This window comes from Zingiber officinale, chromosome 11B, assembly GCF_018446385.1.
Source record: "Zingiber officinale cultivar Zhangliang chromosome 11B, Zo_v1.1, whole genome shotgun sequence".
Classification (NCBI taxonomy): Eukaryota; Viridiplantae; Streptophyta; class Magnoliopsida; order Zingiberales; family Zingiberaceae; genus Zingiber; species Zingiber officinale.
In genome coordinates this window covers 19,739,261-19,756,205 of record NC_056007.1, presented here as the reverse complement: position 1 = coordinate 19,756,205, position 16,945 = coordinate 19,739,261, and the positions used below count along the sequence as shown (strand labels likewise).

Sequence of the window (16,945 nt, the reverse complement as noted above, 5' to 3'; positions counted from 1 at the left end):
TATTGCAAATTTACACACAAATCTATGGTACTATCATACAAAAAAAAACATCCGATTTTTATTCAAAATAAAAATAAACTAACCAAAATGCGGCACCTACCGAATGCATTGCCTCTGAGGCTTGTGCAGCTGATACAAGTGCGCAAGCCTTGTGTACAATTTCACTTTCAATAGAATTCTCAGGGAACTCGTTACATATCTCTAAATCAATCGGTGATAAAACATCTTCTTTCACAGCCCTTGCGAGAAATCGCGATGTGGCATCCGTTTGGTTCCTCCATTGCACGGCGAGTGTGATTAATTTCTTAATAAAGAAAATATTATACTCGGGTGCAGCCAGGTCTTCAAGTCCTTTAATAAGTCGTGGAATATCATCTAAGAGGAAGTATTGCTCAATTTTCAAGGAAGCAGCTTTTTCGTATTTCCTTAATTTCTCATCTCTGTGCCTTTGATCATCGTCTAAACCTAATCAAGAAGCCAAACATTAAAAAATAAATAAATAAAAACCATTTAACATGAATAAAACGACTAGTTTGCAAGAAATAGGGTTTCGAAGCCTCCTTACCTCTATTCGCACTGGCCGTCGGAGAACTAGAACCGTCTGCTCCGCCCTCGCCATCCGCCGTCTTCGCTTCTTTTGAGGCCATCAGCGTCTTGCCCGAGAAGTCTCTTTCCTCTATTCTCGCCGAGGCTCCAGGGACGACTTTGCCTCGCGGACGCCCGCGTCGACTGGTGGGAGGCCCGCGAAGCTAGCGTCTTCAAGGCCGATCTCCCTGGCCGGCACAAGAGGGGCGTCAAGGTCGAGTTGGGAGGATCTGACGTGCCCGAGAAGTTTCTTTCCTCTATTGTCCCAGAGGCTTCGGGGATGACTCTGCCTCGCGGACGCCCGCGTCGACTGGTTGGAGGGAGGCTCGCGAAGCTAGCGTCTTCAAGGCCGATCTCCCCGGCCGGCACAAGAGGGCGTCAAGGTCGAGGCGGGAGGATCTGCCGTGCCCGAGAAGTCTCTTTCCTCTATTGTTGCCGAGGCTTCGGGGACAAATCTGCCTCGCGGACGCCCGCGTCGACTGGTGGGAGGCACGTGAAGCTAGCGTCTTCAAGGCCGATCTCCCCGGCCGGCACAAGAGGAGCGTCAAGGTCGAGGCGGGCGGATCTGCCGTGCTCGAGAAGTCTCTTTCCTCTATTGTCGCCGAGGCTTCAGGGACGACTCTGCCTCGCGGACGCCCGCGTCGACTGGTGGGAGACCCGCCGGCACAAGAGGGGCGTCAAGATCGAGGTGGGACGGCGTCGATCGCGGGGAGAAGGTCTCCGCTCAGATTTCGCCCGACTCGCCTGAGCTCCGCCTCTCGCCGACAAAGGATTCTTCGAACGCAAAGGAGAGGAATGAAAGAAACGACAGGGGTAGGGGGCTATTATAGCCGTGTGGCGGGCTCTCAGTCAGTTGGGCCGGGTTGGATAGAACGGTCCGGTTAGACGGCTCGGATGGGTTTAAATAGAGGGAAAAAAACGCTTTGGCAATTTATTGGACAATGTATTATCTATTTCACGGATCTAAATTTTCAAATACTTAAATCACATAAAATATTTTTAAAATACCTTCTTGTTTTTTCTAAGTCCATTACTCACTTTCGGATGAAACTGGCAAAAGATCTAGACAACTCCAAATTTTTTAAAATTAAAATGATTATAATTTTAAAAACCTCCTTAATATATTTCTCTCATATTTATATTATCTATGCTCTCATAATTATATTTGATAGTATAAATTAAGAGTGATAAATTTTTAAATCAGTAAACTAATAAATAAAGATATACTTTCAATTTAATTCACTACTCTCAAATTTACTATATATCCAAGAATACATTAAGTAGAGATTTTTAGGAGTATACTAAGTTTAGTTTAAATGATTCAAAATTCTCTAAGTCAATTTCGTTCGAAATTGATTGATAAATTTAAAGAGAAAAAAAAAGATATTTCGAAAATACGTTATACGATTATTTTTAAACTTGAGTATATGAAATAGATAATAATTGAAGTAAAAGTTGAAACTGTCACCTTAAAAATCTCTCTAGGACAATTTCACACTCTAGAAATGGGTATATCAAGAGGTATTTGCCCCTAGTACAGTGACTCTTTGCATGAGAGAGATTAGATACTCAACAAGACATTTTGTACCCATTAAAAATTGACTCTAAAATTTATTGAAGCAACTACTCATATAGGTATCAGCTATGTTTTACTCACACAGCTCATTAAATTGCCAAAAAAAAAAAACTTTATTTTCTAAAGACTAGACTGAACTCGATGTTGACTTTATTTGCTTACTCCTCCATCAAACTATACCCTTGTTCCTAAGTTAAGGTTGTTTACAAGTCCTAAAATGAGATAAATCCTTATTCCTAGATCAAAGGTTCTTTACAAATCATATTTATGTATATAACCCATCAAATCCTTACAAACTTAATCCACACATCAAATACACAGTCAAACCTAATTTACTCTTCATCACACTTAAACATCTTAGTCGAACCCCACCAATTTAGGGCTTCTTCTGATCATGAATGATTTTAGCTTAAGTCGATTAAAAATTAATTTAGTTAACTAAATTGATTTGAGTCGACTTGGAAAGTATCCAATTGAATGAATAAATTTCACAACAATAATTAATTGAGTTGATAAGAACAAATTTAATCTATTGACTTGAATATGAGTTGACTATTATTTATTTGACAAAATAAATAAGTGAACCATCTATAATGGCAAAAAAAACTTATTTTTTTGGTAAAAAAACTTATTTTTGATTGATTAACAGTGAATTTAAAAACCATCTAGAATGGTCAGATGAGCGTTCCGGGGCTACAATATGATGATAAATAATAGATCAAACTCTTCAAATAATGAGAGTTTTAATATCACTCAGCACACATTACATATGATAAGTTTAAATTATTTATGACGCTGAGCCACCCGCCTAGATCCATCTAAACTTTTTGATTTATCTTGATCATCGGTGAGAAATTTTTATGGAGTAGGCCAGTCATCTTGATTAGTCAGATTGTAAGAATTGGATACTATATATATATATATATATATATATATAGTGTGCTTGGAATAGAGCTGTTAATTAGGATTTGATCCGTTAGATTAATCCACCCCTTTTAAATAATTTAAGTGATTAGATTGAAATTTTATCAACTAATTTAAAAATGTATCTCGTACGGGTTGCAAGTCTAAGCAGGCTAACTAATAATGGGCTCAAATTAGCTCGTGAATTGATAATTTTTTTTTAAAAAAATTAAAATTAAAGTGAAAAACTTAATGAGGTCGTGGACTGACCCGCCTGATCCACAATAGAAACATAAAAATTCTATTTTTTTTTTTCTATTTTTTAATTTTTTGATAGATTCGTAGATTAATCTGTCTAATTCACAACCTACCGGGACTGACATGAATATTTCTTGGTTTGGTAAGATCCCACCAGATGAGGGATTTTTTAATGGATCGGCTGTAGCTCGGGAACTAATGACTTATTTTGGAAGGGGCATTTTGGGTAGACCACATATATCATTTCCAGCTCATTTCGGAAATTTCTGAATTTTATCGGTCTGATTCAGAAATGTGATACTCTTGGGAGTAAACTAAAATTATCACATAAACCCTTTTGTGACCATAGACGCTTCATCGCGGGTGGCAGCCTCTTTTTGCCCTACTCGTCATCCGCTGCCTTCATCTACCCGTCTTCACCTTCGCGAAGTAGCATCAAGGTATGGGCTTCTCCTTCCTCCTCCCTTCTTTCTCTTCTTTCTATCGCTCTCTATTCCTCTCTTCATCATTTTCTGCAACCTCTTCTCCTCCCCTTTCTTTTTTTTTAACTCATGGAATGAATTACTTGTCCATATCGAATTCTTGTTGTCTGCATCAGATTTATTCTAAAGTTGGGATCTTTCAACCTCCATATATAGGTCATAACCTCATTTTCGAGTGTTTCTAGTATGTATGTGCTGATTTCTAGAAAAAAGTTAATGCAGATGCGCATATGAACAAATATAGAGATATGTAACATCAAGTGTAGGAAATAAGTGAACGAGATAAGATTGCATAAAGAACTTGTGTAAGATATACTCGATTCATGAATTATTTGGTTCATGTATGGTTTATCCCCATGTATTAAGTAGTTTCCTTGATGTTGAAATATTCAAATTGTCATATGAATAACTACCAATAAAAAATTACGGTGAGAACCCGTCACAAATTCTATAGATATTTATTTTGTAAAGAAAGGAAAAGAGATGGGGAGAAGTTTAATCCCTAGGCGAGCCAGGGCTCATTCTGACCCCTGTGCGGATGAATCAAGCCTTCTAGCACCTCAAGGATGCAACTGACAACACCTTCGCTGCCTACACAATGGTGTTAGACCATTTCAACTCTTGAGTAACAATGGAAAACAAAGTCGAACATCGGAAAGAAAAGAATGAAGGAGTTCTTTTAGATATTTGAGAGCACACAACAAATTAGTCACAATTCATAAGTGTTTCCATATCTGTGAGTGGGTTGTATTGACCCTCTTTTATGATGGTTGGCTCCCCAAACTTGTACCTGTTGAAAGTTTTCACTCCCTAAAACTGATGAATCCATATGAAAAGCTACATCTGCCTATTGAAACTCGAAATTAAAATAAAATTAAATAGCTAAAAGGTTGTTCCAATTAAAATACTCACTCCTGACTTTGCCCGACATGGTATGGCGATCCCACCATCTTCTGTCTTTAATTCAAAGGCCCATTAGGTAAATCCAACGGCTAATACCCTTGAAAGCCCCAAAGGCTTAAAGAAACATGGGTGTTTATAAATGGAAAGAAAAGTTAGTCACACATGATGTGTGAATAGAAGGTATAGACACCATTTGGAAGTTTTGGATTTTCCTGCTATTGTTTTCTTCCCAACAATGAGTTTAGTGCATTTATCTAGGTTATACATGATAATATCTTTGATGACAATGTGGTGATGCAAAAGTATCGTGCATTATTGATTGAGAATATTTTCTACAAGCTTTCCATAATCCTTTTTATTCTTTTCCAGTTAGTTTATTAGTTTTCTTTCAACGATCAATAATAGGAAATAATTAAGTAATGAGGTGATAGTGCATAAGTAGTGTGTTCCTGGGAAAGAAGTCTATTGTAGTTGTACTTGAAGATCCACCAATTCATTGTTACACTGAAGAATGATTATGAAACTATGCTTACAAATTATGCAACATCATAAAAGTTTTTTAGCAAAAATGGACATTTTTTTTTGTGAGAAAAAACTCCAGTGTTTACACTAGACCAGCTCTTGAGTTAAAAGTTCAGGTATAAATAAGAATGTGGGATCAGACTGCTTTAGTTGAGGAGCTTATTCAACGATAGTATGAGTTAGGAGGACACACTAACTAAAGTATAAAAGACCACGAAGAAATTTGTGTGATTATTTCCCAAACACTGCTTTTTCAACCGAACCAAAGAACTATAGGACCTTCAAAAGTTATGCTGTTCCTTTTTCCAACTTTACAAAATGGATATCAATCTACTATTTTGAAGAGGATACAGTTTGATTGAGCCTAATTTACCATCAAGCATCAAGATGAGCGCATTGTGCATTTCACTCCTATGTCAAACTATAGAAGAGTCATATTTCTTCATTATAATTGTTATTGAAGAGATTAAGATATTAGTAGAGTCCAAATGTGTCTTTCTTATTCTCAAACACAGACAGTTAGTTTGCCCAACTTCTCCTTTTGAGCTAGATGTAGAATAACATTAGATAGGGTTGATGTTGAATGAATACACAATATTCATTTATATAATCTCGATAGCAAAAAGTTTTATTCTTATTTATGTTATGTGTGCTAATTGTGAATCAGTCGGTAGTTATATTCATTTCTAAATACATGCATAATCTGCAGCTTCAAACTTGATGCAAAAGACATGAGTTGCGGGAGGTTAATGAGAGGTTTCATCATTCCCAACAAGGCTGCACAATTTTTGGCAATCAGAGGGTTTGCAGCAGGTGGCAAAGCGAAGAAAGGTTCTAAAGGTGGTGATGCTCCTAAAGCAGCTGGATTAAGCAAAGAAGTGAAAAGCACAACAGTTTATGGAGCCAACATCCTTAAGGAAGGTGGAGACCCCAAAATTTTGCCGGACACAGAGTATCCAGATTTGCTGTGGCATCTACTAGACAAACGCCCTCCATTAAGTGAGCTCCGAAGAAAGGACTCAGAATCTCTTCCTTTTGAAGACCTGAAACGATTCGTTAAGCTGGATAATCGTGCACGTATCAAAGACAATAATTCTGGCAGGGCTAAAAGCTAAGTTCTATATGTTTGATTTGTCATCCTCCTATTGACTCTGCAGTAATAAATTTTTTGATATTTCATGCTCAAATTTAGTTGGATTCTCTATGTTACTACTATATATTGGATGTTGAGCTTGCATCATTAAAATTGCCTGACCAATCGATATCAACTTTGGTTCTAAATCTCGTCTGGAAACGAACTTTGGTTCTAAATCTCAGCTGGAAACTTTGTTGAGATGTTCATCTTTGTTAAAGCAGTTGTATTTTTTGCTTAGAGTAAATTATATTTCATCGATACGTGTGTCACATGTTTTGCCATTTGACCACTTGTTGCAAGACTTTCTACATCACTTTGCCTGCTTTTAAGATCTCTACTGTCATTTTCATACCGCTCCTTTCTTTTCACGTAATTATTTTATGGATTTTTATGTTTGTTTTTCTAAATTTTTCTCAACCCGTTTAAAAATTTGCTTATAAAGTTTTAGAGAACTTTGAATCACTTCAAATTAAAATTAACGTACCTATAAATTTCTTTAATGTATTCATATCCTCAAATCTGAATTCGATAGCAGAAATTGAGAACGGTAAATTTTTAAACTTACAAATGTTTAAGCAAATTTATCTTAAGCTCGTTATAAGGCTTAGGAGAATGATATTTACTGACCAACACTATCAATAGATTCATAAGATTCTCCCAGTTTGAAAAATATTAAAATTTTAAATTTCTAAATGATGTAGGTCTATTTTTATCTATAAAACTGTTCGATAGATTTAAAGAATTCTGAATCTACTCATTGAAGTCTCCTTAACGTATCAATGCCCTGTTTGAGAATAGCTAATTTCTAAACAGGCTAAGAAAATTTTAAAGATGTACTTAAATGATATGTGTTTTTGAAATTATGAAAGTTGAGTACGGACAATGGATAATAGTGAAAGTCCCTCTCGTGGTTTAGTAAGAGCATCCGCAACACCGCGTTAAAACTGTGTTATAATGGCTCTGTAGATTTAACACGGTGTTACAGATGATTCCTTCTTTGTTCATCCTTCATGGGGTGGGCCAGGGTTGGCCCACCCCATGTGTATATATATAATTTTTTACTTTTATTTATTAAAAAATTTATAAAGTTTAAAATTAAAAAGGTAATAAAATGGTTAATTTTTTAACGACTATTTTTTAACGGCTAGTTCGAAATTTTATCTATAAATATTCATCAATATGTATACATATTTTCATTCTATTAAAAATAATAATAATAATTTAAATATTTTAAAATATATTTAAAATATATTTATTTAATATGATATAATTTTAAGATGGTTGAATGGATTCTGAGAATCATAAATAATGAGTGATGAAAGAAAGATATTATTATAATGAGTATGTAGATGCCCTAAGTAAAATGACACTTAATCTTTATGAGGTCAGCACGACCTACCTCATGCCTAGGGGGAACAATATCCAGAAGATTGATTATTGCTTGACTTCAGAGTCAAGTACAATTGCAAATTTAGATGACGATGGAAATTTTGTGTTCTAAAGCGACATCTCTAAATGCTGTGGGTCCTTTTGTTCCGTGTAAGTCTGACAACTCAAATTCTTACCTCAACTCATCCATAAATAGTTGTTTTTAAAAAAAAAAAATTATGTTAAGCATTGGTTGAGCTAAATCCTCCAATCAAGTTATTATCATTATCATTATTATTATTATTGAAAAAGAAAGGATCAAGAGTGATTGACCAGGATAGACCTTTACCTGGAAATTAAATGAGAATTTAGAAAGTTCAAAGTTGATATGGAGAAGCCAAACAGTCGATCATGATTCATCAACTTGTTCTTGACTGACTGACTAAACTCCAAAAGAATTGACCTTGAGCAATGGTGAGAACAATCACTATATTTGAAGAAGTCAACCCTAGAGGTCTGAGAAATTTGTTGTCTACTGGTCGAGCAAGGCCTTCCTCTACAAATCTTCTTCACATCGATTGGTTCGGAAGGATTTGTGACAGAAATCTGGTTCTTCAGAGGGAGAGATGGTTGCTGAAATCATGGAGCTTCTTTAGTGGTTCAGTTAAATGTCTGTAAGCATCTCTAACCTCTCATTCCTCATCTTGCCCTTTTCGACTTTTCCAATGGCCATGCTTCATCATGTAAACTCAATTTCTGGTTTAGTTAACTTCTTTCCCCTCCTCAAGATCTTTCTTTAGCTGATAGGAATTTGTTATGCTTGTTAAGCTTTCATGATTTCGACAAATTCGAAGATAATCAAGCCTCGGGTTCCCTTCAGCATCATCAGAGAAGCAATAATAGCTGCTTCTGATTACACAGAGCAACAAAATTCCATGGAGGTTGTGGAACCACAGACCCAAGACAGCAGCTCACAAGGAAGAACAGATTTCCTATTGTCTTTCTCGACCAAAGTCGAAATTGCGAAGGAGCTCGTGGCAAGATGTAGCAGCCGAGATCAGTCGGCCCCTGGCAACGAGCTCCAAAGCACCATCAGACAACTAGAGGAAGTGATCAAAAGCATGGCAGAAGACTTCAGCAATGTCTCACTTTCAGATTTTGAGATCAACTACCCTCTGGATACTTCACAAAGTGATGTGGAGCCACAAAGTGCATCTCTGGGAGAAAATGGTTACGAAAATTTCGTCAAGGGGATGTACGATCGAATGGGAAGAAACGATATCGAAGAAGACTCGAATGTTCTCCCTCGACTGGCTGACATTCTGCAACCGGCATACCAAGGATTCTTGTGTCCACTGACAAAGAAGATCATGGACGATCCAGTTACCATAGAAAGTGGCATAACTTATGAAAAAGAGGCCATTTTGGAGTGGTTTTCGAACAATGTAGTCTGCCCGACAACAAGGATGGAGATCAGAAGTGTGGGTTTCAGCAGCAATTTGGCACTGAAGCACTCCATCAAAGAGTGGAAGGACAGGAACGAGGCGACGAGGATAAGGATCGCGAGAAGCGCTTTGTCACTAGCTGATTCAGAGGCCATGTTGCTGGATGCAATCAAGGAGCTGCAAGTGCTGAGCCAACTGAGAAGGTGCAACAGGGAGCACATGCACAATGCCGGAATTACAGAGCAAGTTGCTCATTTTCTTCAGCACGAAAGCACGATTGTGCGGTGCGAGGTGATGCAGCTTCTGCGCTTGCTGGTGGAGGATGAAGCCGGGAAGGTTTGAATTCTGGTCTTGCAGGTCCAGTTAGGCTGCAGTTTCTTTCTGATCATGGATTTGAATTGTCAGGTCATTGTAGCAAACACAAGAATAAGAGCCCTCACAAGGACAATCAAGATGATATCCAGCTACAACTCCTCCGAGAGGCATGCAGCTGTTTCATTCCTCCTAGAGCTCTCCAAATCCGAAATGTTCTGGGACAGGATCGGGGGAACCCCCGGCGGCATCTTGATCCTGATCACCATGAAATACAACAAGGAAGCCGATCCTTTCTCGGCGGCCAAAGCAGAAGAAACTCTCAAGAACTTGGAGAAGTCGCCGATGAACATCAGATACATGGCAGAGAATGGCTTTGTGGAACCCCTTTTGAACCACCTCAATGATGGTATCCATTCAATCCTTCAACATGTATCTTCGAATAATAATTTAGATTATTGTTTATCATGATGAATGCAGATTCGGAAGAGGTGCAGATGGAGATGGTGAGCTACCTCGGAGGAATTCTTCTTGAAGATGAGATGAAGACTTATGTTGCAGAGAGAGCCTCCGCCACCCTGATTCAGATGATCAACGGCGGCAACACTAGCATCAGAAGGGAAGCGCTGAGAGCGCTGGTGCAGATCTCAGCTCACCCTCCCAACTGCAAGATTCTGGTAGCCGCAGGCATCATGCAGGCCGTGGTCGAAGAGATTCTTCCGCGCAGAATCAACAGCGAGCCGCTGGATTCCCCGGAGGAGGCAGCCGCGATCCTCGCGAACATGCTCGAATCTGACGCAGAAGGTTCGTCGGAGATGAAAGTGAGCGAGACCGGGCACACCGTCGTCTCGCATTTCTTCATTTACAGCATCGCCCAATTGATCAAGAGCTCCATGCCGGAAGAAGCGAGTGCGAACCTTGTGAGGATCTTGCTTTCCCTCGCCAAGCTCCCATACGCGATGGCCACTGTACTTTCGGTGGTCATGGAGATCGGCGCGATCCCAACCATCGTTGAATTCCTCAACTCTGAGCTGGAGGAGCTTGCCGTGGTCGCTGCAAAGCTGCTCATCGTACTCTCGCCTCACGTCGGCCACGCCATAGCGAACGGTGTCTGCAAGACGATCGGCCAACCGGAGGGCCTGATCGTGGGCTACAGCGCCGAACGGATAACCGAGAGGCAAGCGGTGTCGGCGAACCTACTCGCCAAGCTGCCGCCCCAGAGCACGCCGCTCAACCTGGTCCTCCTCCTCCAAGACACTGTGCCGGTGATTCTTGCAAGGATAGAAGAACTGCAAAGGGGCGAAGTGAGAGGCGGCGGCAGGATCACGGGGCATTACCTGGAAGGCCTAGTGGGGATCCTCGTGAAGTTCGCCGGCAGCTTGTTTGTCCAGGAGATTCTCAAGTTAGCCCTGTCGAGGAACTTGACGTCGGTGTTCGCCGATTTGCTGGTGAGGGCGGGGGGAAGCAGCGAAGTGCAGAGGCTGGCAGCGGTGGGGCTCGGGAAACTCTCCTCGCAGTCCGTGTATCTCTCGAAGCCGCCTGCGGAGGCGAGGAGGAGGTCCGCAAGGCCAGTCAGCTTCTTCTCCAAATCCACCTCAAGCAAAGAGGAAAAGACGGCATCGATTTGCCCGGCGCACAGGGGAGTCTGCTCCGCGACCACCACGTTTTGCTTGCTGGAGTCCGGGGCGGCGGAGAGGCTGCTGGTCTGCCTGGAGAACGAGGACAGCAAGGTGGTCGAGGCAGCGCTGTCCGCCATTAGCACGCTGCTGGAGGAGAGTGTGGACGTGGAAGGGAGTGTGCGGGCGCTGAGCCAGCTCGGGGCAGTTCGGAGCGTGCTCGGGGTGCTGAAGGTCCACGGCCGGGAAGAAAGGGTGGTGCAGAGGGCGCTGTGGCTGGTCGACATGTTCTTGGAGAAGGGGAAGGAGAAGGAGAAGTTGTCGGAGGAGATCTACAACGACAAGTTGTTGCGCACAGTGCTAGTGTCTGTATTCAACAGAGGGGATGGCGGCGGCGACAGCAAGAGGATGGCGGAGAACATCCTCAGGCATATAAATAAAATCCTCAGCTACAGCAGCAACAATTTGGGCATGTGATGTTGCCTTTCGATTGTTTAAACTGGTTTATTGTTTATGAGGTCAAGCTTAATTAACGTTTAAATTTCATAATATTGTGGTAAAAAGACGAATACGTTCGTCTCAGCGTTCTCGTCAATCCGTCTCAGGATCAACCATCAATCCTTCTCAGTGGCAAAAGGTGGAATCGTCACCCTAACGACCCCCTGGCCTCGACCCCACAAGATTCCAGAGGGAATAAATCACGATTAATGTGGGGCAGGATAGGTGACTGGGGGTCGAAGGAATTTTTGACACAACAGACCAGGATTTTATCTCCGAGTGCAACTGGCGACCTTCGACCCCACGACTTCAGTGGCAAGCTGCAGGCACCGAACCAGCTGATCCAGCCCGTGGGGGCACCGTCAATCCGTCTCAGGATCAATATGAAGAAGGTAAATCATGAACTATTATTAACTTTTGGAATAATGATGTAAATCATGAACGATTATTAACTTTTGGAATAATGATTAACACGTAAGGACGTTTAAATTTCATAATATTGTTTATGGTGTATCGTGCTAAATTTTTTAAGTTTATTTGATTGGTTGACAAGTTTAATATTTCAAAAGTTACTTTATATATTTATAAATGTGACAACAACTATATTTACGAATATGATCTACAAATTCTGTTCATGGTTCATAAAGTTCATAATACTTATTCATGATTGTAGTTTATCTCCTACGTGTTGATCCAGGAATAAATTGATGGGGGCATTGAGAGCAAACATATTCGTCTTTTGTTACTATAATATTTATTTATGAATGTTAACGAATGAATTCATGTATATTTATTTAATTTAATAAGTTATGTGAGTTTATCATTTAATTAATTTTTTAATTTTTTATATATTGAATGAATATAAATAAATATTTTATTTTGTTTGAGGTGTGGATTGAGGAGGGACAGAAATTCCTGCGAAAAAAAATCTTTCGAGTAGAGAAAAGAGAAAAGTAAACAGAAAGAAAACGAAAGAAAGAAATCTCGTAGAAAGTATGAGGAAAGAAAACGAAAAGGAAAAGGAAATCCTGCCTGTGCAATGCCACTGTGTAGGGAGTCGTGCACCCGCGAGCCATGAGGATCGTGTAGTGTCAATGCACAGGAACTGCTCGTGTTGATGAATTCATAAATTTATCTGTCCATTATTTGATAATAAGTAATTAATGGTAAAGGGTCATCCTTATGAAATAAATAACGAAACATTTCAGGTGTGAAAAACTTTTCCCAATTTTTAAATTGCCCTCTCAAATAAATAGGGGCTTAGTTCATTTTTAAGGAGCCGAGCATTTGAGCGTCTATTTATAGAACTGGTAGACTTTAGATTTCCCATGTTTGTTTTAGCTGAAATATTTTAATATTTATTATTTCAATTTAATAATCATATCGAGGGTGCCATAATATCCTTACATAGAGTACTTAGTATTTAACTTGACCATGTATATATTGGAGTCCAGCGGTTGAATTGTTGAGGTGTCAAACTACCTGTTTGCTCAAGTACTCTGAAGCCTAAGCTCGAGTGCTCGATTACCCCAGAGCATTGATCGCCTGAGCACCAGTTGATTCGATATTGTCTATACAGATAGTGCCCTTACCTCTTTCTATCTATCATACGTGGATAAGAGAGAGGAAAATGGAGAGGAGATAGATAGAGAGAGGGGGCATGGCAGCATCAAATCAACCCCTGAGCACCCAAGAGTTGAAGACTCGGAGGCTTGATCCCGAGTATGAAGACCTTAGACTTTATTAGTATGTGACAGTGTGGGGATGCACGCTTTAGTACAAAATGAAAGAGGAGCACCCTTTGAAAAGAGACAAGATATCTTTACACGCTCCCCTCTCTCTCTCTGTATAGGGTAAAGACACAAACATCAGAGGTAAGTGGCTCTCTGTTATCCCATCTATTTAACAACTCTTATTTTTACCGAGTCTGACTTAAGCATAGAGGAGTCTCGTCGGGGAATCCTAGATGAGCCTTCTAACACATGTCAATCTAGACAGATTGTATCACGGAAGAAATTTTCATCAGCAACCTCAAAAAGACTAAATAGAGTTACTAATTAGAGTTATGAGGTCGAGATGAAATTTTCTCTATGACTTATCCATATTGCAATATTTTATTCATACAGTCGCATTATTTCCTCTTTGTTCTTAAGAGAATTTTCAAGGTAAAAATTGTATTCTAATTGACAACTCAAATGATGATTCGATACATTTCATGGGAGGAGAATACATGACTGGTGTAGGGAGCTCCAAATTGAATAGGCTTTCACATCGGTAGTCTATCCTCAAGATAATGGACAAACTAAAGTCACTAATAGTGAATTGGTTCAAGGCTTGAAGACCAAATTTGAACATGTAGGAGACACTTGGATTTTCAGAATGGTCAACATAGCGGGCTCTGCAAAAGCACGCAATGAGAGTTATGCATGATGATATTAGGGAACTAAAAGAAAAGCTGGACATGCCCAAGGAGAAGGATGGTCATCAGGCGCAAAGCTTAATACCATTCAGGAAAGAATGGATTTCTTTAGAAGTTTACTTAGAACATACTCTCAATCTCCTAGAGGAAGAATGACCTTTCTATAGTTCTCATTGGTCCTACAATTGTGAAGAGGTGAGCCAGTCGGAGGAGAAAGACAAAGGCTGAGGAGAATGTACAAAGAAATATTGCTCCTTCCATCCTTTGAGGGACGACGGAGCTTTAGTTAGAAAGGGGAAATCTGATCATGCCAAGAAGAAGAATACACTTGGTTGGACATTTTAAGTTGGAAGAGGCGGAAAAGGAAAACTAAGGGTATGCAATAGGAGTAGGTAAGGGCTATGTAGAACCCGGTCAAGAATAGGAAGGTATTGGGGCTCAGCTGATGTAGCGAAAGAGAGAAATAGGAAGAAACCTCGAGAAAGAAGGAAGGGAGAGGGAAGTAAGAGACCTCGAGTGGCTAGAAAACAAGCGTATCCTTTGAATTAAGTCATTCTCATCACCATACATGTTGAAACCTTAGATTTATCATAAAAGTAAATCTAACAAAAGGGATTGTTTACTTGATGTATACAATCTGTAAGTGCACGGTTATCGTTAAGTAATAAAAGATATCAAGCCCACAAGGACTAGATATAAATACTAGAGATTAATCATAGTGAATTAGCTAAACAATCAATAGTTGAGAATTTATGCACTAAAGAAAAGAGAAGAAATATTAGAAGAAAGAGGAAGAAAGAGAGAGGAAGAGAGAGTTGAGGATTGATTGAGGACTTTGGTTGAAGGAAACTGATCCTGTCTGAGAAGCTTGACAAGATGGAGATCTGAGAGAAAAAACATGCCGCTGGTGAAGAATAAACCTGTAGAACAATGATCCGAGAAACCCAAAGCGGATCGGAAAGAACAACCACCGAATGCTCGTTCTGCACGAAGATCCGATGGCGAGAAAGAAATCCAATCGAAGAGAAACCAGACTCGAGGATTCCAGGACTTCCTGCGCACAAGAAATCAGCCAACACTATCGTCAGCGACCTAAGACCGGGGTGGGAATCCCTGGCTAGGCCCTCCGACGCTCAAGTTAGTGATCTCTCTTGGTGTGGAAGAAGGAAGAAGATGAACAGTAATCCAAAATTAGGGTTATGAATGTGCGCAATGATGTGAACTTACCTTGCCAACGGAGAGGATTCCCCTTTTTATACCACTTCATATAACCTCCGTAGTCATGAAGTGGACCCCGATTTGTTAGAGTTTGTTATAAGATGACGTAAGCTGCGTACTTGAGGTAAATGACTTTTAAGGAATCTTTTTTGTACCCCAGATGCACCTTCTTTGTCATCTAGTACCTGCAAAATAGTCTAAAAATATATTTCCAGCCAAAACATATAATACCTGTCATACAATCACATATTGCAAATATCTTCCTGCACCGCTTTATTTGAAATATTACTTCTCCTTTGTTTCACAAGTTCTTTTAAAGTATTTCTACCTTTCCTACTCGTCCCTTTTGTTTTTACTACATCATAGATAACTTAATATACTAATGTTTCTTGTATTGATCGAGGCTGAACTTAATTAGATTTGATCGATTATTATTACCTCTCATGAGGCTCCTGGGGCAGTGCTCGTCCGGGCTCCTTTATGTTTATTATTCTAGCTAGCCCTGGGATATCAAGTATCTGTTTAAGGTATTAGTCAGACCGGTCGATATTGGCTTTCCTTCTTAAAGGCATGTCTCAGTTGATATTAGTCTACTCACTCGGAAGTATATCCCGGCCGATCTTGGCCTACTTCCTTTGAGGCATATCCCGACCGATATTGGCCTACTTTCTTAAAGGAATGTCTCGGTCGATACTGGCCTACTTACTCGGAAGTATATCCCGGCCGATATTGGCCTTCCTTCTTAAAGGAATGTCTCGGTCGATACTAGCCTACTCACTCGGAAGTATATCCCGGCCGATCTTGGCCTACTTCCTTTAAGGTATATCCCGACCGATCTTGGCCTACTTCCTTTGAGGCATATCCCGGTCGATATTTGCCTACTCACTCGGAAGTATATCCCGGCCGATATTGGTCTACTTCCTTTGAGGCATATCCTGGCCGATATTGGCCTACTTTCTTAAAGGAATGTCTCGGTCGATACTGGCATACTTACTCGGAAGTATATCCCGACCGATATTGGCCTTCCTTCTTAAAGGAATGTCTCGGTCGATACTGGCCTACTCACTCGGAAGTATATCTCGACCGATCTTGGCCTACTTCCTTTAAGGTATATCCCGGCCGATCTTAGTCTACTTCCTTTGAGGCATATCCCGGCTGATATTGGCTTACTCACTCGGAAGTATATCCCGCTCGGTATTGGTCTACCTCCTTTGAGGTATATGCTGATCGATATTAGCCTACCTCCTCTGAGGTATATCCCGACCGATATTGACCTACCTCCTTTGAAGTATATCCCGACCGATATTGATCTATCTTCTCCGCTTGATCATCTCCTTTCCCTTTCTTATCAGGGATCCATAAAACCTAACCCATATCACTAGCCTTTCCTTCAAGTCTAGTCTAAGGAGGTGTAGACGACTAACTAGACACAAGTCTGATTTTGTTTTTTCCTTACCCGTGACTTTGCCACAGGTACTGAAATGACCTTACAAATTTTGTGTACAACTATCTGGTGAACTTGAGTATAGTGATCCCGTGAACCTCAGTACAGTGATTCCTTGGGTCCTTTGATCCTTTAAATAGGGTTACAACACTTTCTTCATTCACCACCCATCTCAGTCCTTCTCCTTCCTTGCTAACTTTCCCTCCTAAGAGTATGGTCTTGGATCCTCCCTTTTTTGGGGGCGATTCTTGTTGGACAAGG

General features: G+C 40.2%; 3 protein-coding genes across 4 annotated transcripts; 2 read left to right on the top strand and 1 right to left on the bottom strand.

Annotated features, from left to right (window-relative positions):
• Positions 1-55: 55 nt before the first annotated feature.
• LOC122034413 (MA3 DOMAIN-CONTAINING TRANSLATION REGULATORY FACTOR 4-like) lies at positions 56-820 on the bottom strand. Its single transcript, XM_042593659.1, has 2 exons — positions 566-820; positions 56-465 (listed from the first exon to the last, which is right to left on the bottom strand). The coding sequence occupies exons 1-2, from the start codon at positions 645-647 to the stop codon at positions 59-61; spliced, it is 489 nt and encodes a 162-aa protein (XP_042449593.1). The 5' UTR covers positions 648-820; the 3' UTR covers positions 56-58.
• A 5,140-nt stretch (positions 821-5,960) lies between these two features.
• LOC122033824 lies at positions 5,961-6,344 on the top strand. The gene has a single exon (XM_042592988.1). It carries the CDS (start codon positions 5,961-5,963, stop codon positions 6,342-6,344), a length of 384 nt encoding a protein of 127 aa, XP_042448922.1.
• Positions 6,345-8,176: 1,832 nt separating this feature from the next.
• LOC122033470 (putative U-box domain-containing protein 42) lies at positions 8,177-11,649 on the top strand. Of its 2 annotated transcripts, none has more exons than XM_042592492.1 (4): positions 8,177-8,402; positions 8,561-9,513; positions 9,583-9,898; positions 9,970-11,649. In XM_042592492.1, the coding sequence occupies exons 1-4, from the start codon at positions 8,204-8,206 to the stop codon at positions 11,580-11,582; spliced, it is 3,081 nt and encodes a 1,026-aa protein (XP_042448426.1). In that variant the 5' UTR covers positions 8,177-8,203; the 3' UTR covers positions 11,583-11,649. The 2 variants fall into 2 exon arrangements, with proteins under 2 accessions (XP_042448426.1, XP_042448428.1); XM_042592494.1 differs by having other exon boundaries at positions 8,276-8,406.
• The last annotated feature ends 5,296 nt before the right edge of the window (positions 11,650-16,945 follow it).

What these genes read in the sequence shown, in the direction of transcription:
- LOC122034413 (XM_042593659.1), bottom strand. Translation starts at nt 647, where the DNA reads ATGGCCTCAAAAGAAGCGAAGACGGCGGATGGCGAGGGCGGAGCAGAC. An exon ending in GACGGCCAGTGCGAATAGAG is followed by an intron (nt 466 to 565) that starts GTAAGGAGGCTT and finishes CTTCTTGATTAG; the next exon opens with GTTTAGACGATGATCAAAGG.
- LOC122033824 (XM_042592988.1), top strand. Translation starts at nt 5,961, where the DNA reads ATGAGTTGCGGGAGGTTAATGAGAGGTTTCATCATTCCCAACAAGGCT.
- LOC122033470 (XM_042592492.1), top strand. Translation starts at nt 8,204, where the DNA reads ATGGTGAGAACAATCACTATATTTGAAGAAGTCAACCCTAGAGGTCTG. An exon ending in CTTTAGTGGTTCAGTTAAAT is followed by an intron (nt 8,403 to 8,560) that starts GTCTGTAAGCAT and finishes ATGCTTGTTAAG; the next exon opens with CTTTCATGATTTCGACAAAT. An exon ending in TTTGAACCACCTCAATGATG is followed by an intron (nt 9,899 to 9,969) that starts GTATCCATTCAA and finishes TGATGAATGCAG; the next exon opens with ATTCGGAAGAGGTGCAGATG.